The sequence below is a fragment of the Myotis davidii genome, unplaced genomic scaffold, assembly GCF_000327345.1.
Source record: "Myotis davidii unplaced genomic scaffold, ASM32734v1 scaffold944, whole genome shotgun sequence".
In the NCBI taxonomy this organism is placed as follows: Eukaryota; Metazoa; Chordata; class Mammalia; order Chiroptera; family Vespertilionidae; genus Myotis; species Myotis davidii.
Genome location: NW_006296283.1, coordinates 777863 through 802719, shown reverse-complemented (window position 1 = coordinate 802719; position 24857 = coordinate 777863). Strand labels below are relative to the sequence as shown.

Below are 24857 nucleotides of genomic sequence, written 5' to 3'. Positions count from 1 at the left end.
AATAGCATTCTTGCCTTTTAATGACAATATTCTTTGGAGGTATCATGAAGTTATTAAATATTGAGAACATAATTTTTATAATTTTGTTCTTATTCAAGAAAAATTTTATTGTAACTTACAATAATATATCAATTATATGTAGAATTTAGAAGTTAGAATAAAAGAGAAACAAGGGTGGAGAAAAATAGAACCAGGAATGAAATACATAATCATACAATGATACTTAAATACTTGCTGCTGGCAGGCCATAAATTTGGCTCATAGCATTCTATGCAGCCAATTTTAGAAGAGAAAAAAATGTAATTAGTTGTGGTTTACAATATCCAAAAGGAAATAAAAATCTTGCTCAGGACAACCTTGCAGTATTAGATGTACTGCTTTGTAGTTGTATTATAACCTTTGTGTTAAGGTACCTTAAACTTTGTAAACCTAAATTGAATCTCTGATGTACCTGAAAAAAAAATTTAAGTTAATTTTTAAAGATTCACATTTAAGCTATTTTCCATTGACTACTTTAATATAAATACACAATATTTCCTGTATCTATTGTGAATTACTACTAGAAAAATAATGCTTTTCCTAGTAGAAAATGACTTTTTAAATTACCTTTACAGATATAGGCAAGCGAAATAAATAAAATACTGTGAGCCAATAACTTTTTTAATCTGAGGCCTACTCAGTAGAAATGAGAAACCTTTTCTGAGGCTTCCAGGGCTCCTGCAAAGTAATCCAGACTTAAAATCGTCTATATCTTGTAATGTACATTCAAGTAATAGAATTCATTCTTGTCTAATCTTTAGAAATTTGCAGAAACTATAAGCCAATATTCATTGTTTACCCTATGTTCTGCTACCTCAGTCACTCATTCTTATTCATACAATCACAATAATTCATATTATTTTAGAATATTTGGGAAGATAATTGATCATTATCATGGTTCTTCATTAAAAAAAACCTGTGCTTGACCAACAGTATAGAGAGAATAAATATGATCAGCCAGGTGTGCTTTCTGGAATTATTTCTCTCCAAAAAAAAATTGGCTTTGTGGAATTGGGGGGGAAAGAATGTTTCTTTATGTCAGCTTTGCCCTGTTATCATTGTACATTTGGTTATTTTGTTTTCAAAGTACTGTGTTTTTCATGTGTGTGTTTGTTTTCTGTTTAGCCTCGTCGTGGCCGTAGCATGTCGGTTTGTGTTCCCCATCTTTCTGCTGTTCCCTCTCTGTCCCGCATCTCTCCCAGTGCTCCTTCCACCCCACCACCAGTGCAGTCTGCACCTCTTTCTCCTCCCCTCCTTCGGACTGCCCCTGAGGAAACTTTTGCCGAAAAGCTTTGTAAAGCATTGGAGAGTGTCCTGCCTATGCACTCTGCCTCTCAGCGCAAGCACCGACGCTCCAGCCTGCCTTCCCTCTTTGTCAGTACTGTATGTAACCATAAACTTCCTGACAAATGAAAATTTATTACCAATGAATACATCCAGGCATCAAGTATTTTCATAAAAATTAAATAACAGCACTGAACTTAGTATTACGTTATGCTTTAGGATATCAGTTCTTCTGTAGAAAATTTTTTTTGTTGTTATAAGGTTTTATGGGGGGGAAATGCAAGGAGGTAATAAGAGAGAATGCTTATAACACCCTTGACACATATCAATGTGCGCACAATAAAATTTAGCTTTTTAAAAATATCCTCCTATCCCCCACTGACCTATACAAATCCTTGCATTTTCATATCCTAGTAAAGAATATGAGTATTATTTAATTTTAAGTTCATTGTTGGCTTAATCAAAGGCAAATTTTCCCTTTATCAAACAATACCTAAAAAATATTTTCTCCTCATTTTATTCTAAAGCGATGCTAATGAAACTGGATGAATCTATTTTTCCCCCATAGTGAATAATAATTGAAGAGTGAAAGGTGATTTTAATTTCTTAGCTGTTTGAAACAATGTGTCAGCTAACTAAAAGGCCACATAATGTTCCCTCATGAAATTTTTTTTTTCTTAGATTGATTAAGGTGGAATCTTGACTCTAATGAATACATTAGTCACATATATAGTACATATGATTTTTGTTGGCCCATCCATGTCTATAAAAGATCTATCTTTTAAAGCTTTAAACACTGGGACCTTGCTGTTGCTTTTCCAGATAGAGAATATAGTTAACATTCTGATCTAGCAATGCCCAAATCTTCCAGATTTTTACCAAGGAAAATGATATGGCTTTTGAACACTAATAGAAACCCTCTTTTAGATGTTGTGACGAAATAACAATAGAACTATTTTGCTAACTTGATTGGGGTCTTCCCTATTGAAAAAATGAAACCGTACTCTTTTAAAAAATGAGCCTATGAAAGTGAATTATTACAGTGTGCACTTTTTGCACTTGACAACGGCAAAGTAGGATTCTAAAGTTAGAGTTTTAAATCCAGAACTTCTTCTTTGACCCCCCCCCCCAAAAAAACTGTTGTATCAAGTCAGCTGTTATTTATATTCTTTTCAGCTGATTTGAACACCAGATAATTCAACCCTTAACTAGACCCAGAAAAGTGGACATTTAGTAATTTGGCATCTGTCACATGTTTCATGAAGTAAAATTATCTGTATCTGGTTTGGGATAGACCAGAAAAAAGACATTACTGTCACTAGTCAAGTTATGTATCTTTTACTATCCACCAAAAATCTCTTCTGATTTCTACTTAGAAGATATATGATTACTTGATAAGAAAATAACACTGAAGCCTCTAACAGGAGAGGATAATAAATAGAAAATATAGGTAGACTTTGTATAGTAGCTTAAATTAAAATGCTTTTCTTATATTATAAAAATGGTTGGGTTTACTGTTTTTCCTTAACTCTTTCTCTACTGATGTAACTTATATTAAGTCTAAGAGTAAGCATGTTAAAAAAAAAGAGTAAGCATGTTAATTGTAGGTAAAAGTAAAATAATCACTTAGAAAGTTAAATTCTTTTGAGAAAGGAAAGTTGAGAATGGAAATTTGTGGAAAAGCAGCTTTTATCTGATGCACAGAGTCCCATAAAATAATTACATGGACCCTGGATGTATTTAATGGATTTTCACTATGCACATAATTTCTACAAGTATTGTTATTTCTTTATTAATTATAAATTTGATGTAACCATTTCATAGGGTTACACAGAGCTATCCAGTTGTGCATGTCAAATGTAATTTCACATATGAATGTATGAATTACTTGTCTTATTCATGTTGATACAGCCTCAGTCCATGGTGCATCCGTGTGGGGGGACCCCAACATACCCAGAATCACAGATATTTTTCCCAACTATTCATGAACGTCCAGTTTCCTTTTCACCACCTCCCACCTGTCCACCGAAGGTGGCCATTTCCCAGCGGCGTAAGAGCACCTCCTTCCTGGAAGCCCAAACTCACCACTTCCAACCCCTGCTGAGGACTGTTGGCCAAAATCTTCTTCCACCTAGTGGCAGCCCAGCTAACTGGACACCAGAGGCCGTAGTTATGCTGGGTACTACAGCCAGTAGAATAACTGGAGAGCCATGTGAGATACCGGTCAATCCTTTGTTTGAACCACCTCAAGTTTACAGTGACTGTAGACCTGGACTAGTACTTTCAGAAGAAGCTCACAGTTTTGTTCCTCAGGAAGCGTTGTATCTAGCTGGGGTACAGTACCAGGCCCAGGTGGCAGAACAGTATGAGGGTATTCCATACAACTCACCAGTACTGTCAAGTCCTATGAAACAGATACCTGAACAGAAGCCAGTACAAGGGGGCCCTACCTCACGTTCTGTCTTTGAATTTCCATCTGGACAGGCTTTCTTGGTAGGACACCTTCAGAATTTAAGATTAGATTCCGGATTGAGTCCAGGATCTCCCCTCTCTAGTATTTCTGCACCTATCAGTACAGATGCTACATGTTTGAAATTTCACCCTGTCTTTGTTCCTCATTCTGCGCCTGCTGTGTTAACTCATAACAATGAGAGCAGAAGCAATTATGTATTTGAATTTCATGTTCACACTCCAAGCTCCTCTTCAGGAGAAGGAGGGGGAGTTTTACCTCAGCGTGCTTACCGAAGTCGACAGGTTGCAATGGACTTGAATCAGGAAGAATCACCTCCTCAACCAGTTGGATTACATGGCCACCTGCAGCCTGTGACTGAAGAACAGCATAATTACACCCCAGAATTGACCGTTTCTGTGATAGAGCCTATCGGACAGAACTGGCCAATAGGAAGCCCAGAATATTCCAGTGATTCCTCACAAATTACTTCTTCAGACCCCAGTGATTTTCAATCACCTCCCCCTACAGGGGGAGCAGCTGCACCTTATGGCTCTGACGTCTCATTACCCTTTATCCGTCTGCCTCAGACAGTGTTACAAGAATCCCCACTTTTCTTCTGTTTCCCCCAAGGAACCACATCTCAGCAGGTTTTATCTGCCTCATATTCTTCAGGAGGAGCTGCACTCCATCCACAGGTTATAGGAAAACTTCCACTATTTTAAACTACCCTACTACGCATCATTACATTTAAATTTTCTATCCCTCCTTTTCATTTATGAGGAATATTATTTAATTTAATTTATTATTGAATTTCTTCATTTGGGAGTATTATAAACTATTTGTATTTAAGAACAAAATATGAGAGAGAAGCTGCCTAATTTACCTATAATATATGCAAACCCTTAGAAAAAGAAATAAAAACTAGAATTTTAGTTGGTTATCAAAATCAATTACTTCTATCCATAGATAGCATATTTAAAACTAGTAGTAAAAAAGTAGATGTCTATATTGTGATGTTGATTCAACATTAATTATTTATAAATACTAATGTGAAGTATTTCTTTCTCCCTAGAAATAAACATGGCTAGTTTAAAAAAAAACAACCAAAAACCTTTTTTTACGTAGAATTAACAATATACAGAATTTTCATTCGTGTGGAAGGATTTTAAAAGACAGAAAGGAAACGTCTCAAGAGTTTGTTTTAACAAAATGAAGATGCCTTTTTAAAAAGGCATCAATCAAACAAGTCACTGTATAGATCCAAATAAAATGTTAATCCATAAAGTTAACTAATTCTAATTTATAGCAACTAAGTTAGAATCTAGTGTGGGTGGTGGGGTTTTTTTAACATTTGTTTTAAGAACTTGTGATACATGTTGCAAGCTAAGGAACATTAAATATCCCAGGCCTTGGTGTTTTTATCAACAAATATAAATTTTGTTATTTATGTTTATGAGCTTATGCACTCTTACAAATAAAGACCAAGTAATGTCCATAATAGAATTCAAGAAGTGGATTTAGTATTAGCTATTTTATATATTTTGATACATTTTTATCAAACTTATAAGTCTGAAGATCTGTGTAGGAGATTATGCAATTACATATTTAAGACATCGTTTGGATCTTTAAAATATTCTACTCTTTTATAAAAAACTGTATATTCTCCTTTGTACTTGCTTCCTATGTGGGCATAAACAACCCTGAAAGTGTACCTAATGTATCATTTACTTAGAATAGTAACAAGAATAAAAAAGATCCAGAAACTTTAAAATTATACCACATGAGTATGCAGTACACTCACATCATTACACTAGTTGTCTGTACTGTAAATCTTAATGCACTGCCAGCCGTTCTTTAAATTTCCAAAATAAAATTTCAAATATCAAGTAGTTAATTTACAGACTTATTGCAGAAACAATGAATGTATATAGTGGTTAAGATGTAGTGACATGTTATATCCAAGGAACCTTCAAAGAAACCTCTTGGAAAGCCCCACATTCATTTCTCACATTGTTATTTTAACTTAGACTTTTGTAGGTCAGGTTTTCTCAAATTCAACACTATTGATGTTTTACTTTGGATAATTGTTTGTTTGGGATAACTGTTCAGCACAGTGTAGGATGTTTAACAGCAACCGTGGCCTCTTTCCAGTAGATGCCAGTAGCATCAACCAAAAACGTCTCCAGATACTGCCAAATGTCCCCTGAGGTGAGGGCAAAATTGTCCTTGCTTGAGAACTAATACTGTAAGCAATTAATGATAACAGATTTTTTTTTTACACTTTTTCATAAAAGTCACCATGGCACTACAAGAAATAGCAAAAGGAACCAAATTAGCATTATCAAATGCCCTTTTTTCTTTAATTGTTCACATACAGAGGGGTATTTTTTACATTGATATTCTTACTTTTTCCTGATTATTGTCATTAACAATTATATTAGGAATCTTACATTTTTTAGCTAAAATTATAGCCTGAGCAGAAATGGTTAGGTTTTAACTATCAGTGGCTTTTGCGTAAGATCAGAGTATGTTCTTTTCTTAACCTTTTCTTACAAAAGATTCCCCAACAGTCTCTTCATATATACTTTATCAAGCTAATGTTTCATCTTACTCAAGCAAACTCTCAGGAGCTTAACATTTATTGCCAAAGCCTGACTTCTCTGTACATTTACTTCAGTGCTTTTCTAATTTGTTGTATTTACTTTTTTTCTCTAGGCACAGGGGCAGAGCCAGGGTCAGCCATGCTCAAGTATTGTAACAGGGGTTTCATCTTCCCAACCCATACAACATTCTCAGCAGGTGAGAACAATTCATTGCTACATTTTATGGATTAGCAGTAGCCAATACACTGTTTTACATCTTTCTTGAATTAAATTTCTGATGTAAGTGGCCTACTAAGTGTTTGAAAGGAAAATCAAGAGGCATAACATATCACATATTCAGTAACATTTTAGAAACTCTCCTTTAATGTATTTTTGAGCAGTCTACTAGATTAAAAGAATCATTGATGCTGGTCAAATTTATCTGCCTTAAACAGATAATCCAATACATAATTTAACAATACATATCAATTCTATTTTCACTTATATATATATGACTTGTTCTTTTGTGAGCATCATCACTGGTGATATTTGTAATAGTTATTTGCATAGAAATAATGCTTTTTGGCACAATTCAATATTTATTAACTGTTTCAAATAAAATTTATAGTTACTATATGGTACATAGTTTCCTACAAAGTGTGTTTTTGAACCACCAAATTGTAAATTGGCTTCTGTTCCTATTAATTTTTGAAACAGAGCCTTTAATTCTTTTTTGTTGTTGTTAATCCTTACCTGAGAATATGTTTATTGATTTTTTTTTCAGAGAGAGAAAAACATCAATGTGAGAGAAACATTGATCTGTTGCCTCCCATATATGCCCCGACCCGGAGATCAAACTGTAACCTAGGTTAAAACTCAGTGGTTCTCAACCTTCTGGCCCTTTAAATACAGTTCCTCATGTTGTGACCCAACCATAAAATTATTTTCATTGCTACTTCATAACTGTAATGTTGCTACTGTTATGATTGTAATGTAAATATCTGATATGCAGGATGGTCTTAGGCGACCCCTGTGAAAGGGTTGTTCGACCGCCAAAGGGGTCACGAAGACAGGTTGAGAACCGCTGATACTGTTGCCTCCTATATGCAAGCCAACTGAGGATTGAACCGGCAACCTTTTTTGGTATAGGTGACAACACTCCAACCAACTGAGCCACCCAGCCAGGGCCAAAGCTTGTAATTCTTATTACAAATTGCCTGCTTTTGGTCCAGCATGTGACCATGTAGTCATATGATACTAGTTTAAGGTCAGGTGTTCTTTGTAGGTTACTTTGGCTATGTACACGTTTAACTCTGTGACCATCTCTATCTTATAGAATGTAGCTGTTGGAAATTATATGCTTTGTCTTGCTCCTGCTGTTTCAGACAAATATTTGAATGTATATATATTTATAGTTCAGTTGAGTAGTTACATTTTTGCCAACCTTAACAAATTCTATTTTAATATTAACCCCCAATAAGAATACAGATTAAAAGTTAAATAAAGCTGGTTGAGGATAGAAGCATTATCATGGATACCAGTCTCCTAATTTGTGTTTATCAGGTTAAAAGAATTAGGTAGTTGACTCTTCTGTAGAAAAAAATATGGCTAAATGGCTATCTCTACAGTACAAATAAGAATTTATGTTTGTGAATTTTTTTAGATAACTTTTATTTTGTGACTTATTTTAAATATAGCATGATATTTAAGTTAAGGAGAATCATAAAATTGAGTCAAGTATTTGCAGTTTAAAATACTTAATTTTCCATGCTCATATAAACCTGTAAATGAATAGAACTAAAAATTACAAGCCAGAATTCAAGGTTTCTATAGCATTCTTTTCTTCTATATTAAAGTTCTGTAGGAACTTAAGATTCTGTAGAGGTGCCCAAGAAGCTGCACTTATTTGTTGTAGCTATTGGGTTTCCATAAATTTTAAAGAAAGATTATAAATCTTCTGTACTATATGAGTAGAGTCTGTTTTTAGATATAATTTTTATTTTACCCCTTAGGAAGCCATATCTCTAGTTTTATTAGAGCTAGGCGAGAAATGTATTTTAGCTGAAATTTACTTTCTTTCATGGGTTTCTGAAATATAATGGATAAGGGATTTGTTGGGGTTTTTTATGTTTTTATTGAATACCTTTTAGTGTTATGAGGTACTAAAAAATAGCTGCTTCTTTCTACTGGAAAACTTAGTTTGTTGCCACAAGAAAACTCATGAGCTGCCCTACTTACTTAGTAACTTCTTCTGAAGGGCACATGTAAAATCTTCAGGTATTTCTTAGTTTCTGTTTAATTGAGGTTCATGAATATTTTTTTATTCAGCACCCATGTCCAACAGATAGTACACAGTCAGGATAGGCTGGTTTGAACTAGTTTCATGAGGCAAGTTTATGCAAAGCTGGTGCCAAGCTACTGTGCTAAATAATACCTGGTTGGCTGATGTGTTGGCTATTAGCCAGTGTGATTGTGCACACAAAAAATCACCACATACTCCTGGTCTATCCAAAAGAGCCACTTCTCCCCAAATGTTCTAAGGTACAATTGGCGTACATGCCTCTCAGTTATTTTAAGCAAAGAGTGAGGGTTTATGTCTATAAACACTGTTTATTTTTTACTGTTCTCATCAGCACCACCTCCCAACTAAGTAAGCAATTTATTTTCCTAATTGAGTTCGTGCTCTGAAGAGCCACAGGTTATGCCGAGGCCCAAGAGGGACCAGCTATGACTTCTTTCAGGGAGCCTAACTACCCTAGTAGACATATATGTCAACTCCTACAAAACAAATAAGGATAATGGCTTACATTATATACAGTGTACAGAGCACTAGCCTACATTTTTATTTAAGCCTTATTGAACCTTGTAGTATAGGTACTATCATTATTTCCATTGTGCAGATGGGAAAGCCAAGATGAGATCTAAAAAAGTAGAGTGATTTACTCAAGCTTATACAGCTTATAAAAGATGGATAACAGAATTTAATCCAAGTAATCTGATTTCATAATTCACCATTTAACTGCTACCCAATTGTGTCATGAAATGAAAGACATTACATAACAGTGAGGGGAATATCAGGAAAGCTTTGTGAAAGAGATCCCATTTGAACTAGACTCTAACTATCAGTTAGTCTCAGATGTAAGAATAAAGAATAGCCCTAACCGGTTTGGCTCAGTGGATAGAGCGTCGGCCTGCAGACTGAAGGGGGTCCTAGGTTCGATTCCAGTCAAGAGCATCTACCTTGGTTGCGGGCACATCCCCAGTTGGGGATGTGCAGGAGGCAGCTGATTGATGTTCCTCTCATCGATGTTTCAAACACTCTATCCTTCTCCCTTTCTCTTCCTCTCTATAAAAAATCAATAAAATATATATTTTTTTAAAAAAAATAAAGAATATTCTAAAGAGAGAAAAAAAGGCTGATTGGAGTGAGCTGATTGAGTCTAAATCTTGATGTAAACATGGTTCTGCATTTATGCTGTTGGGAGAGATAATCACATACCCAAATATAAGGTAGGGATTTTTTTTTCCTCAAATTTATCCATTTTCTTTAGTATAAAGAAGGGAATCACCATATACTGTATTCAGACTTTATCATACTTTCATGTCACAGAGCTCTTAATGTCCTTTATTTTGAACAATAACCAAAAAATATTAATGGAATAAAACTGGTGAGAACAAATGTAAGGATCTTAAAAATAGTCTATGTGTTTGGAAATATTTATAGACAAATTCTGACAGAATAGGTTTTAAAATAAAAGTCAAGAAATCACTATCCAATATAATAATAGATGAATATGCAAATCATCCATTACAGCATCACATCACAACCAGTTCAACAGGCTGCGTCCCTGCCCTCTGCTCAGGCAGCTGCAATGCTCAGGGTAGGATAGGATATGATAGGAGGGGATAAGAAAGGAGAGGGAGAGGAAGGCAGGCCTGCATGCAGACAGGCTGAGAGGAGAACACCTGGTGAGGGGCGGGGCACAGGTGGCGAGTGGGGAGCCCCACCCAGATGCGGGAGGAGGGCGGTGGCCCCTGACACGGGCCGTTGGTGGGGAGGTGCTCACGGGTCCAGGATGGAGTGGTGGATGGTCTGAGGCCTTCTGTGTGGAGGCACTCCTGCTTCGTGGCAGCAGCACCCAGGCCGCGCGGACCTCAGCCACCCTTGCTGGGAATGGGAGCAGGACAGCTGCGGGGAGGTCGGGGGAGGGGTGGGACGGTGAACCTCTGGCTGGGGCTGAACCCTGAGCTGGGGGTTAATGCGCCTCCCCACCCCACCCCCGAACAGAAGTTTTAAGAAGGGAAGGAATGAGGGAAAAATTTTATAAAGGAGTTAGTAGAGAGCAGAGTTAAAGAAGGAAAGAGGATGTATGAGTGAACTGTAGGAGCTATAATGAAAATCAAATATAGTTGTGTACTGGGGACAGATTCTAAAAGTAGGAGTTAGAAAAGAAAAAAAGATAAATGATAGTGAATAATTAGGCAGGTAGATAGATATTAAAACCGTGGAAGTAAGTAGAGAAGAATGTATGGGAAAGGTAGGATGAGAGAAAGAGGGAGGGAAGGAAAGTTTTAAAGGGGAGCCGGTAGAGCTTAAAAGGAGAATGGGAAGAAGGAAGAAATGGGGGAGGGAGCAAAGCCGCCCAAGGGAGGAAGTGAAGAAAAATATTAAGGTGGGAAGGAAGGAAAAGGGGAGGGAGGGCAGGGTAAAGATGAAGGAAAGAAGGAGTGTGGGGAGGGAGGGGGAGGGTAGGAGAAAGATGGGAAGAAGGATGATGGAACAGAAGTAGGGAATAAGGAGGAAAAAAAAGTTTATAAATGATGAGTTAGTAGGAAAAGTGTTACAATAAAGGAGAGAGAAAAATTGTGTGAGAGGGAGAAGCCAATAAGGAAGTCAAATACAACTGTGTGTGAAGGGGATAAGATTAAAAAAAAAAGTTAATAGGGGCGATCAGGCCAGCAGGGGAGGGCAGTTCGGGGGATCAGGCAGGCAGGCAGAGTGGTTAGGAACCAGAGATCCCAGATTGTGAGAGGGATGTCCAACTGCCAGTTTAGGCCTGATTTTTCATCAGTCCTAAACTGGTAGTTGGACATCCCCCAAGGGCTCCCAGATTGGAGATGGTGCAGGTCTGGCTGAGGTACCCTCCCCGCCTCACGTGCACGAATTTCATGTACCAGGCCTCTAGTACTTATATAATATGCCATCTTATTTAGGTATATAAGTTAATGCCTTTGATAATTGTAGTATTTCCATGTAAATTCCTTAAAGTTTAAATATATTCAAGTTGACCAAAAAAGTGTGCCAGTTTTTTGTTGTTCTTTTCAGTGGGAAAACAGAATTTTCTTATAATCAGGGTTGCCTTATAGTTGCATAAATATGATAGATATATCTTAGTTGCTGAAAATATTTTACATAATTCAACAGCCAGTTGTCCCTCATTTTTTTAAGTTAAAATAAGAAAATTGCATTATCAGAAATATTTAAATAAGAATAAAATGAACATGACTACTGGTGATTTTATTTTTCTAAGAAATCATAAAGATGCGCTAAACTAATAGTGGTTGCCACTGAGAAATGAGGTTGGGGTATTTTCATTTAACTTTATAATCTGATGTATTCGTTAAAATTTTTATTACAAACAGGTATTGTTTTTGTATTATAATTTTTTAAATTAGTTATAGGTATTAGAAAACCTTAAGTCAGCTATGAAGTTCAGATTTTTGTTACACAAAAGGGAGCAATTAATTTATTATAAAAATTAGTATTTGAGTACAAATATATGTCATGCATTAAGTTTAAGTGTTTACACCAGAGTGGCCAAAAGTCATTTCCTTTGTCCTGCTTTGACTTGAGTTGACAGTGTCCTTATTTTCAAAGAAGGAAACTTCATTTTGGCAGTAAAGTGAACAGTCTCTAAGGTATTACAGCTAGTAAATGATAAAACTAAAATTCCTAATACAATGCTCTTCTCACTATTTTGTAGCTATAACCAGAGCTATTTTTTCAAGTAAATTAATTATACAGTTTATAAAATAGGTTTTGGAAAGATTAAAGGGGGAGATTGGATTAGTTTAATAGAGGACCAAAGTGAGAACTGATAATGGAGAAATAGGAAAAAAATGGGGAGTGGGGTTGGAGGAGGTAGAACATATTTGGATATGGTATCTAAAGATCTTTACAAATGACATGCTGTTGAGGCAAGGGGGAATGCTGAGTGAAGAACCAGTGGTGACTCAAGTTTTGAAACACTGGTTAATTGTTCTTGGTGGTACCACCACAAGTAAAGAACACCAGAGGGAAAAAAGAAATGTAAAGGGGAACTGATCAATTTGGGTTTGTCTTGATTACTAAAATCATTCTCAGACACTGAAGGCCTTAGGCAAACGTAATTCCTTGAAAACATGCTATTAATGACTTGAAATAAAACTGAGTAATTATGTTTTATTCTCAGCAACAGGGAATACAACAGACAGTTCCCCCTCAACAGACAGTGCAGTATTCACTTCCGCAGACAACAACCTCCAGTGAGGCCACTACTGCACAGCCAGTGAGTCAGCCTCAGGCTTCACAGGTCTTGCCTCAAGTATCAGCTGGAAAACAGGTAAATGGTTCCTAAGAGTATACTAAAGGGAATTCCATGTAACCTGTTCTTTCATGTAGATAGACTTCTACTTTCTCTAATGGTACAATATCAAAGTTGTTTGTTTCTTTGCAAAAATGAAGTAAAAAATTGCTCCTTTTGTGCATATGCATTGTTGAATGTAAATGGATACATACTGAGCAGTGACCATCTAAAAATATTTAACTTTTAGGTTTGACAAGAGTCTAAAATCATTTTGACAAGAATTAGAACTGATGGGTTAATAAATGTTACATTTTCTAGAGTTGTGTCAGCTATCTAATATTCCAGGGAATATGCTGTATTTTCATGTAGATTTGTGCATTGTTTTATCATTGCCTAATGATAGTAAGTCATAAAAACCCCTTTTATAGAATGATTTCTTTTCTAAGGCATCCTTCCAATCACTTGAAAAGTGCCCCATAGAAGGAATGCTCTTCTGAATTACCTTTTTCCAACTTTAACACTGGGGCTTGTTGTGCTTGTATTTTGGCACAATATATTGTTTCTGTCATATTTTATGGCTCTGAGATACTATCAATTGTAAAATGCACCATTGTTTATGTATCTCTAAGTACTGATACACCATTAACTGTAAGATATATCTCAGTTTCACAAGTGTTAAAATGACAGAGTGCTGGAGAGGGATGATTACATCATAGAATCAGTGAAATACAGTAAATATACCTACTTTTATAGGCCTTTGTTACAGGCAATATTGATGAAATATAATTCCACTGGGAATAAAGAAATTCATTTGAATTTCGGTAACTATTGTAATAGCAGTCATAGATTTAGTGACTGCAAACCTGCCAGTGAATTATGGTATGGGAAATATATCTCAATTAATGCTAAGAACAAAAAAGCCTTGCCTGTGGAAGGGTCCTCATTTTATTGTTGAAAAATGAAACATTAGTAAACTTCTCTACAAAGATCTGGAACAGTAGTCAGTCATCCTCTTTGTATCCTGCAATCCTTTCCCTATTTTTATGTGGCATATTAATGTACACTAATGTATCCAGAGTTTCTTCTTGTTGTTTTCTTTTTAAATTTTCATTCCTTTGAGCTAATACATAAATCTTGCTTTGGTGGCCTTGCTTTTTTTTTTTTTTTTAAATCTGTCTGTTTTGTTTTCTTTACCTTCTCAGCTTCCAGTTTCCCAGCCAGTACCAACTATCCAAGGCGAACCTCAGATCTCAGTTGCAACACAACCCTCAGTTGTTCCAGTCCATTCTGGTGCTCATTTCCTCCCTATGGGACAGCCACTTCCTACTTCCTTACTCCCTCAGTACTCTGTCTCTCAAATTCCTATATCAGCTCCTCATGTGTCTGCGGCTCAGACAGGTTTCTCAACCCTTCCCATCACAATTGCAGCTGGCATTAATCAGCCTCTGCTCACCTTGGCTTCATCGGCTACAGCATCTGTGATCCCAGGGGGATCAACTCTGGCTTCTAGTCAGCTTCCAACCCTTCTGCAGCCTGTGACTCAGCTGCCAAGTCAGGTTCACCCACAGCTTCTGCAGCCAGCAGTTCAGTCCATGGGACTGCCAGCTAACCTTGGACAAGCTGCTGAGGTTCCACTGCCCCCTGGAGATGTTCTGTACCAGGTATTGTGTTACCTAGCAAAAAGGAGGGCGCCAGAGGGTTTTGTTCTTATAGTAGACCATCAAGGACTTGAAAATATAGTAGTTGTATATCAGAATAACTAGCAATAACAGTAGTTGCTGATCTTTCCTAGAGAAACTAAAATAGTAAAATTCTGAGAAAGGATAGGGTGATGATGTGTAACGATTCATTTCCATTTTTCTGAAGATACCTCTTGGGAGAAAAATGGTTCATTTAAAACTCAGTGAAAGCTAATTAAATGCTAGATATGGCTACTAAGAGTACACCAGGCTACTTTTGTAATAAGAATAAATAGAGTAGCTAACATGGTATCAATAAAAAGCTTCAGGGTTTGGATTTAGGAGATTAGCAGGTCATGATATGACTGGAATGACTGATACCTTGAAGAGCTTTTTCATTCTTCCACTTAAGATTGACTAGAAAGTAGATATTTCTGGAAGGTATTAAGTCTATTCCTCCTATTTAAATAATCTCCAAGAGGAAGGGAAAAAAAACCAAAACAGCAACTTAAAGCACAGTTGTAGAATCCTGTCCCCTAAATTGAAATCAGAAATCTTTAAATTATTAGAAAAAGAGTGGGCTACTATTCTTTGCTATGTGCATTCTTTCTCTCCCTTTTTTCTTTTCTTTTTTTTTTTTTTTTTGGCATGTCTTGCTGCTTTGCTAATTTGATGACCTGACCTGCACTAACTCACCTTCCTCATTTCTATCACAGGGCTTCCCACCTCGATTGCCACTGCAATATCCAGGAGATTCAAATATTGCTCCCTCTTCCAGCGTGGCTTCTGTTTGCATCCCTTCTACAGTCTTTTCCCCTCCCATGCCTACAGAAGCATTAGCTACACCAGGTTACTTTCCTACAGCGGTGCAGCCTTATATGGAATCAAATCTTGTAGTTCCTATGGGCAGTATAGGAGGACAGGTTCAAGTGTCCCAACCAGCCGTGAGTTTAGCACAAGCCCCCACTACATCCTCCCAGCAAGCAGCTCTGGAGGTAAATGGAATTTCTGCATGTTAACATCTAAAACATATATATGTAATGGGATAAAAATTACAGAGCAGAAACATAGGTTCCCTGGTTTAGAACTCATTTGGAGACTATTTCAAACTAACTTCTGAATGACTTTTTCTTACAGCAGAATGAAATGCCAATGTGGGGGCCTTGTTGCCACTGGTTGTTCTGTTGGGAAGTGAGTGTGCCTTGGAGAAGATTAACCCTTTTAGCACTTCACTTCTCTAGCTAGTACTTTAGCCATTATTCTTCTCCTTTCACAAATTCTTGCCATTGGCAGTCGTAAGAATATCTTATCCTGCTGTGCTCCCAGTAATCATTTTTGCCCTGCTAGGAGAAAGATCTGAATCATCTTTGCACTTTACTCTGCCTGCCCTATTGCACACTTCTGGTAAGATGCTGGCTGCATGGCAAATTATAGTTTCTCACTATCTAGCAGCTATGTTGGCTGGTATCACACCATGCAGTCTATATCAGAGACTAGCTTTAGAAACTTCCTTTGGAATTTTAAGACCACTATCTCTAGATGCTGAATATTGAGAATTACTAGTAAATTTAGTGCTTCTAGGACTTAGGGGAGGGATAAGAAAAGTAAAAAGAGTAGCTTTTTGGGAATGGTGAGTAGTAAATGAAATGTATTACTGCCAAGATTTGAATTATCCTTTCTATTCACAGAGTACTCAGGGAGTGTCTCAGGTTGCTCCTCCAGAGCCAGTTCCAATAGCACAGCCACAACCTACCCAGCCTACCACTTTGGTCTCTTCTATAGACAGGTAAGTAAAATTCTCTTTCCTTGACTGGTAGTAAGATGATATGAAACCTAAAAATATCAAAACTTTAAGTCTCATATTGTAAACTGAACTCTTTTTTTGAAGTGCACATTCAGATGTTGCTTCAGGTATGAGTGATGGCAATGAGAATGTCCCATCATCCAGTGGAAGGCATGAAGGGAGAACTGCAAAACGGCATTATCGAAAATCTGTAAGAAGTCGATCTCGTCATGAAAAGACTTCTCGCCCAAAATTGAGAATTTTGAATGTAAGTATTACTGATATGTGGGTTTCCTGTAGTTTATATTATGGATATTTCTAAGTCTCAGGGGTACTGATGAAATTTTAGGACTTTCTAATCACTCAAATGATAGTTAAATTCCATATTTCTATGATAAGACTCTATTTACCTTTTAGAAAAAGAACAGTTTTAGTTTACATTTCTTTCAAACTAGTGGAAGATGAGTATGTGTCTCAAAGGCTAATATTTTCTTTCTACCAGTTTAAGAGGCAGAGTACCAGTGCCAGGAATACCAGTGGTAACATCAGGCTTAAGTTCAAGTGATAATCTGCATTACTTTCTCAAATTCAGTAACAAAGGTGAATGTGGTTTTCCAAGATATGAAGTACCTTTTCTTTTTCTTTTTAGGTTTCAAATAAAGGAGACCGGGTAGTAGAATGTCAGTTAGAGACTCACAATCGGAAAATGGTTACATTCAAATTTGATTTAGATGGTGACAATCCCGAGGAGATAGCAACAATTATGGTATGTCTCCATTTGGAATTCCAGTTTTGCCTTGGTACTTGATCTAAGTAGCCACTGCCCTAGCCAAATATACAGTATTTTGTAATATATTTTTACATTTATTTCTATGTGAATATAACTAGTACACCAAGCCTGGGATTTAGGATGTTTTTGTATAGGACATACCTAACTAGTATTGAAGAACTTTCATATCAAGTAAATAATAATATAGGTGGTATGCAGATAGGACAGAAGTCATGAAGTTGGTAATTGGATGACTTAAAGCTTGAGAAACATTGTACTAATCAGACTGACATCACATTTCTTTTACAGGTGAACAATGACTTCATTCTAGCAACAGAGAGAGAGTCTTTTGTGGATCAAGTGCGGGAAATTATTGAAAAAGCTGATGAAATGCTCAGTGAGGATGTCAGTGTGGAACCAGAGGGTGACCAGGGATTGGAGAGTCTACAGGGAAAGGATGACTATGGCTTTTCAGATTCTCAAGTAGGTTCAACATTCCCATAGTGAAGGTTTGTTTGTTTAACATATTACTGTAGTGCCAAGCAAAATATCCAGTGATCATATGTCTGAGATGATCACACACTTGTGTTCTCTTTGCATGTGGCAATTTGCCTAATTCAGATTGCATTGAGAATGAATTGAACTACTTTTGTTTGTTGTAGAAATTGGAAGGAGAGTTCAAACAGCCACTTCCTGCATCTTCCATGACACAACAAATAGGTGAATAAATCTCTTTTCTTTCTGTGTTTGCTCTTACCTTTGACCGAAGTGTGCTAATAATGAAATCTTAAAGCTTCATGTCAGTGACAGTATATACAGTATAATAATAATGCAGTCAAGTGGTTTGTTTCTTTTAAACTAGGCATTCCTACCAGTTCTTTAACTCAAGTTGTTCATTCTGCTGGAAGACGGTTTATAGTGAGTCCTGTGCCAGAAAGTCGATTACGAGAATCAAAAGTTTTCTCCGGTGAAATATCAGATACGGGTAAGGAATTGCTTCTACCACATACTTCTATAAATTTTGTGGCATCTCTGCTATATTGGAAGCTAGGTCATCTAGCAGTAGTTCAAATAATGACACAGACAATAAAAGAGATTAGAAAATTGGAATTATAACTAACAGATAAACATATGAAGAAAGGAAATAAGTGATGAATAGAGAAGATTAAAGAAAAAGAGCCAAAGGGACAGCCATAACTAGATACAGTCCATGTAATAGATACTGTATAGATACAGTAATATGTATTTGCTTTTCCATTTAGTACTATTGCATATGCTTTGAGGTTACTTCATGGTTTTGTGTTTGTTTTCAGAAACAGATAATCGTATACACTAACTTATTTTGATCTAACTACTTTGCTGTTTTAGAGCCTATCATTTCCTTGGGAGAGTTATTGTTTTTTAATATATTTTTATTGTTTTAAAAGAGGAAAGGAGAGGGAAAGATAGATACATCAGTGATGAGAGAGAATCATTGATCGGCTGCCTCTTCATGCCCCACACTGGTGATCAAGCCCACAACCTGGGCATGTGCCTTGACTTGAAATTGAACTGTGACCTAGTGGTTCATAGATCAACTGAGGCATGCCAGCAGGGCCCTTGGAAGAGTTTTTAAACCTTGTTGGTATGTGGCCTAGTTGGTAATCCAAAAACAGATTGCTAGGACATTCTTTTGAATCCACCCTTTAAAAATGGACTGATTCTGAATTTTTTCTTTTCCTTTGCAGTTGCTGCCTCTACGTCTCATGGTGCTGGAATGAATTTGTCTCACTCTGCTTCATCCCTTAGTCTACAGCAGGCCTTTTCTGAACTTAAAAATGCCCAGATGACAGAAGGACCCAATACAGCACCTCCCAACTTTAGTCAGACAGGACCAACATTTCCAGTAGTACCTCCTTCCATGGGTAGCATTGCTGGAGTCCCCACCACAGCAGCAACCACACTTTCAGTATCAGTCCCTATAACTAGCTGCCCTCTTAATGACATTTCCACATCAGTCATTCAGTCTGAGATTACAGTGTCCACTGAAAAAGGGATTACCACCTGCACAAGTGTAACTTCAAGTGAACTCTGTATACCACCTGTGTCTGAAGAATCACCAGTGCTTTCCAGCATGGTTTCAGGCATCACTGTACCTGCAGTTGTCTCAACATCAGCAACATCCCAGTCGGTTCTGGCTCCCACATCTGGGAGTGTTGTTTCTAGTATAGGTACTTTACCCTCTAGACTGGTTTCAACAACTTCAGCCTCTGCAGTGAGCAGTGCTGCTGCTCCAGGGGCTAATCCTCCACCTGCATTATCTCAGCCATCAGCAGGCAGTACTACTACAGGGGCAGCCACATTAACCTCAGTTTCTAACACCACTCCGTTCCCAAGCATAGCTTCACAGCCATCTCTTCAGCTTAGCAGCAGCACCTCTGCTCCTACGCTAGCTGAGACAGTAGTGGTTAGTGCACACTCACTTGATAAAATATCTCATAGCAGTACAGCTGGATTGGCTTTGTCCCACTCTGCACCCTCCTCCTCCTCTTCCCCTGGAGCAGCAGTATCTAGTTCCATTTCTCAACCTGGTGGGGTGCATCCTTTGGTCATTCCCTCAGTTATAGCTTCTACTCCTGTCCTTGCCCAAGCAGCTGGACCTACTTCTACCCCTTTATTACCCCAAGTACCTACTATCCCACCTTTGGCACAGCCTGTTGCTAGTGTGCCTGCTGTACAGCAGACACTAATTCATAGTCAGCCTCAACCAGCTTTGCTTCCCAACCAGCCTCATACACACTGTCCTGAAATAGATGCTGATACACAGCCCAAAGCTCCTGGAATTGATGACATAAAGACTCTGGAGGAAAAGCTGCGATCTCTCTTTAGTGAACACAGCTCATCTGGAACTCAACATGCCTCTGTCTCATTGGAGACATCACTAGTAGTAGAAACCAGTGCCACACCAGGTATCCCAACGACTGCTATTGCACCCAGCAAACTCATGACTTCAACTACAAGTACTTGCTTACCACCAACCAGTTTGCCATTAGGAACAACTGGTTTGCCTGTTATACCAGTGGTAACACCTGGGCAAGTTTCTACTTCAGTCAGCTATGTTTCAGCCCCCATCAGCACTACACCAGGAGTGAAACCTGGAACTGCTCCGTCAAAGCTACCTTTAACTAAGGCTCCAGTAAGATTCTTGTTTTGAAATAATTAAATTAATATAACCACTCTTTTTCCTTCTAATACATGCATTTTTCTACTCAGCCTTGCAAATTACAAATGAAGTTATAAAAATATCTGCCTAATAATAGGCACTTGGTATTTATTAAATAAATAGATTGAAGGTGATAGGGTATATGTACATTGAACATGAGAGATTTTTCCTTTTGAAATATGGCAGGATTTGGGGGTTATCTATACTGCACAATTTTCTAAGAATTGTAATTATCAGGTAAAATTACAGACATTTCTTCCTAATTGGTACAAATTGAAGGACTCTATCCCAAAAGACAGCTAAATGCTTCTACTGGCAATTATACACAGTAACAGAAGTTCATAATCTTTGTTTCAATGAGAATGAAGCAAATTATCTGCTTTGCTTAGATTCCACAGATGTATAATATGGGGTCAATAAAAAATTGGAAGTTAATAATGTGATACAAAGGAGGAGAAAAGAATCTAATCTTAAGAATAAAATAACTAGAAGGTGTTTTCTAATTCTGCTATGGTGGGTTTCCTCTCATTCTGCCATCTTCAATCTCTCTGATCTTTTCCAAGTAATAATGCCGTACTTTTTTTCTACTGTATTGTATGCATTGCCATTGATAGGAAATGCTTTTAACAGTAGTTAATATAGAGGTTTTACTCAGACAGAAAACAAATTGCTGGATAGTATTGGATTTCTGATGCCTTTTGTTATCAGGCCTGACCCTTGGTTACTTCTGAATTGTTTTTGTTTTCTCAGAAAAGTCTTGTTTGTTTTTGGAAAAGCCTGATTATACTGTACCACGGTAGTGGTTCAAAAATATCTGGACTGTGCCTCTCATGTCCACACAACCTTTGTTCCCTCTATTTTCCCTAGAGAATAACTTCTTATTAAATTTTACTATTCATTTTATTGGTATGTCACAGTAATCCCTATAATAGTATCATGGTTACAATGTCCTTTATTTAAGAGTATAACCCAGATGACAAGCATGTGTTAACTAGATACATGTTATTCTTATGCTTCTGCAATTTGAATTAGTTGATTTGTTCTCCAGTCTTTACATTCAGTGTCTCATGGACTTGAATTTCCCTTCATTGTCTGTAGGTTGTGTCAGTGGGTTCTGAACTTCTAGCTGGTATTCCATCCAGTGAGCAGCTGCCACCTTTTCCAGGACCTTCACAAACTCAGGTGCCCCAAGACTTGGCATATTTCTTAATGTGCCCCTATTTTCTTTCACAAAGGGTATTTAAATTCTTCATTGTGGGATCATGGCTTCTGGCTTCTATTTGGTTTTGACTTAGTAACAGCTTTCTTTTAAAATAGTGTAGCTAATGACCCAAGCCCTATTTAAAGTAAGAAGCTTCATAGTTCTTTTATTTGTAATGTTGCTTCAAGTCATCCAGAAAACATTTAATATTAATATTTTTTCATATTTTACGAAGGAAGAAAATAGCAAAATTGATATTTTGCCAAACAAATAAAATTCCTTCTCTCATTCATAGAATAGTGAAATTGCATCTTAGGTATGAGATAATTTGCTCTAGATTTCATGGAAGTAAAAATTACATGTATACAGAATTAACTTTGAAAGTTCCTTAGGAAAGGGTACCATACTAATAATTGATAATACCCTTTTTCTATGAGTTTAGTGCAACCATTTTTTTTTCTTGAATTTGACATTTCTTTTAATGAACATTAAATTAAGTAATGGGCTTACATATATAGATCGTTATAGGGTGATATTTCATGAAAAAGATATATCTTTAAATAGAAAAATCACTCAGCTCAGGTGAAATGAGTTTTCTCATAGAGGAATTAAAACCAGTGATGTGAATGTGAGATTCCTATCTCACACTCAGTTCTACCCACTGGGTAGAATGGTGGTTAGAATTGCTTACAGTATTTAAATTCTTTCCTTTTCCACCCTACTCTACCACCCCACACATTTAGTTGAATTCCCATAGGAAGTACTCGTTATGCATCCATTGTAACCATGAAAAAACTTCTGTGTGGGTCAAGCCTAGTAAACATTGAAACTAAATTAGGAATTTATTTTAGAACTGTAAAAGAAAAACATAGTAAATTGCTAATTTGAAAAGCCTGAATTTGTCTTTACTTCTTTGATCCCAGATATACAGTAGCACATAATTTAATGAACTTACCATAATAAAGTTTTAACTCCAACAGAGAAACCACTTCATCAGCCATTAAGTTTTGAAAAAATTGCATTGTGGAAGTCTGTAAATTGGGAGTTTCAAACCTATTTTCTCATTAGAAGTATGTATTTATAATTCTAAGAGAGCTGTAAGTGTGATGAGAAACAGCAATAAGACATGTGGAGGGGTAAGTAGATAGAGCCTACATATAGACAGGGAATAGCATAAGTAAAAGCTATAGAAGAATAGGTTGCTGGAAGCCAAGATAGATGGATGTTAAGAGACTGTGGCAAGAGTAAAGTTTATGGCCTTGAGATGGATGGTAGTAAGACCTGGTTAATAGGATGGGATACTCAGACTTCCAGTTCCTCCTTTCTGTCATTTATAGGGCAGGTATAAGAGTATAGATTATTAAGGATTTACAAAAAGAATAATACTACTTAATAGTGCCATCTTTTATTTGTAAGGCCAAGGTCTCAGAAAGATGTACCAAACTGAAAAAGAAAATAGGGAACATGTGATAACTTTGAATCTACCAATAGACCTTGATAAATTTTTCAGAATATATTTTAAGGAGAGGACAAATAGACAACTTTTTTATCACTTTCAGTAACATTAAACATAAAAGGTAAGAAAGAAAACTTAGAAACTATAAAAACAAATGTAACAGTTTTTCTAAGAAACTGTAAAAACATAAATCCAACAGTTTCTCTGAAGTTTGAGGTTGACATAACATTTTGAGAGACTGGTAAATCATTCAAGCAGTACTAGTATATCTAAGTTGAATTTGGTATACTGAGTTTCATATTCCGTGAATAGACACACATTATGTCATGTCAATCTGAAGCATAAAACAGTATGTCCTATATAAATGGTCTATACATAGGGATTCTGAATATGCCAAAGACCTATATTTATTATGGTTGTTTTCATTCAATCCCAGCAACCTCTGGAAGATCTTGATGCTCAGTTGAGAAGAGCACTTAGTCCAGAGACTATTGCAGTAACATCTGTAGTTGGCGTAAGTTTTGAAAATCTTGATAAAATCTTCCCATAACCCTATGTATTATGTTCCTAGAACATAAACTGTAAATTTGACTATTGATACCTTTAACACCTATTTTGTCTTTGTTCAAGCTAGCAGAAATGAAACCAGTTAATGAAAAATTAACACTGACCCAGTAGTGTAACTGGAAAAGATTTTATTTGAAAAATACTTTTCTTTTTCTCTGGTTAGAATTATACCAAAGGTTTTGTATTTATGATTCAGAGGAGGTTATACTCTAATCCTTTCAGGCATGTGACATAATAGTGTTCTGATTAAAACTAGTTTTCTATGAATATTCAAGTTATATTCAAGTATACCATAGGAAAAATTAAGAAAGCCATGTAGAAGCGTTAAGACTCAATTTCTTCATTAAAATATTTTTTTCTTTACATTAGACCTATTTTTAGGCTGTTAAAAAAAATTCCCTCAGACTTAAGTGTTTCTTCACATATGTTCTTTATAAGAGGAAAAGCAGCAGGCCAAATTTTAAGACTGACCAAAGCTAAAGATTTTTGTGGTATCTGTATCTGTGTTTTGCAGCCTGGGTCCATGGTGCCTCCAACAGCAGTTACAGAAGCAGGAGCTCAGCCTCAGAAGGATGGTGAGAAGCATCCTTCCTCTTATATTACCACTTTCAAACCTCCCTATAAATGATTACTATTTCAAAGACATATTCTTTTTTTTTTTTTTAGATAGTTTCTTAGCATAAAACCCTTTGTTATTAGTTAGGCCTAGGTTCTTGCTAAGAGATGAAAAAATTCAAGCACATATAAAAGTTAATTTACTAATAAATTTCTTGGCTTTTGTGACACTAAATATATAGAGATAAACTTGAGTAGCAAAGATTGTAGAAATACAAATTTAAGATTTCAATTAATCAGTTTAAACATTTTTATCTTTTTGGAGTCATTAAAATTGTCATGTTCATAAAATGTAATCTCTTTAGAAAGGCATACTTCCAACTTAATTTTGCAAAAATTATATCATTAATTTAAATATTTTATTAGGACTTTTATCACCCTGTACTTAGTCATAAGTCTGTATCAATTACCGCTATTCTAAAGTTTTGTAGTGAATCTCTTTTCATTTAAAATCATCAGTCCCACAGAATCTAGGAAATTTAAAGGTTCTATTTTTTTGTTGCCTTTTCCTTCAGAGTCAAGTTTAAAAGTGAAAATACTTAAATGTGAGCTATACTTATGCAGTGTGAGTTTTGTATACCACATGCTTAATATTAATTACCTTTTTATAAAAATCTATTCTCAATACCACCTGACATAAATGTACTTCCCTGTATAAATAT

At 36.4% G+C, this 24857-nt stretch overlaps 1 protein-coding gene across 8 annotated transcripts in view; it reads left to right on the top strand.

The window, feature by feature from the left end:
- WNK1 (WNK lysine deficient protein kinase 1) overlaps positions 1-24857 on the top strand; it is a 144641-nt gene that overhangs the window by 95615 nt on the left and 24169 nt on the right. For 3 of the 8 annotated variants that reach the window (XM_006771298.2, XM_015568842.1, XM_015568844.1), the window contains 15 exons: positions 3235-4470; positions 6491-6574; positions 12810-12959; positions 14126-14584; positions 15319-15597; positions 16291-16388; positions 16491-16653; positions 17035-17151; positions 17464-17637; positions 17817-17874; positions 18017-18139; positions 18882-20329; positions 21455-21538; positions 23450-23527; positions 24095-24155. In XM_006771298.2, coding sequence (XP_006771361.1) covers positions 3235-4470; positions 6491-6574; positions 12810-12959; positions 14126-14584; positions 15319-15597; positions 16291-16388; positions 16491-16653; positions 17035-17151; positions 17464-17637; positions 17817-17874; positions 18017-18139; positions 18882-20329; positions 21455-21538; positions 23450-23527; positions 24095-24155 — 4612 coding nt within the window. Of the gene's footprint in view, positions 1-1053; positions 1423-3234; positions 4471-6490; positions 6575-12809; positions 12960-14125; positions 14585-15318; positions 15598-16290; positions 16389-16490; positions 16654-17034; positions 17152-17463; positions 17638-17816; positions 17875-18016; positions 18140-18881; positions 20330-21454; positions 21539-23449; positions 23528-24094; positions 24156-24857 lie in introns of those variants that run through there. The other 5 variants (XM_006771299.2, XM_015568843.1, XM_015568845.1 and 2 more) reach the window with 4 other exon arrangements.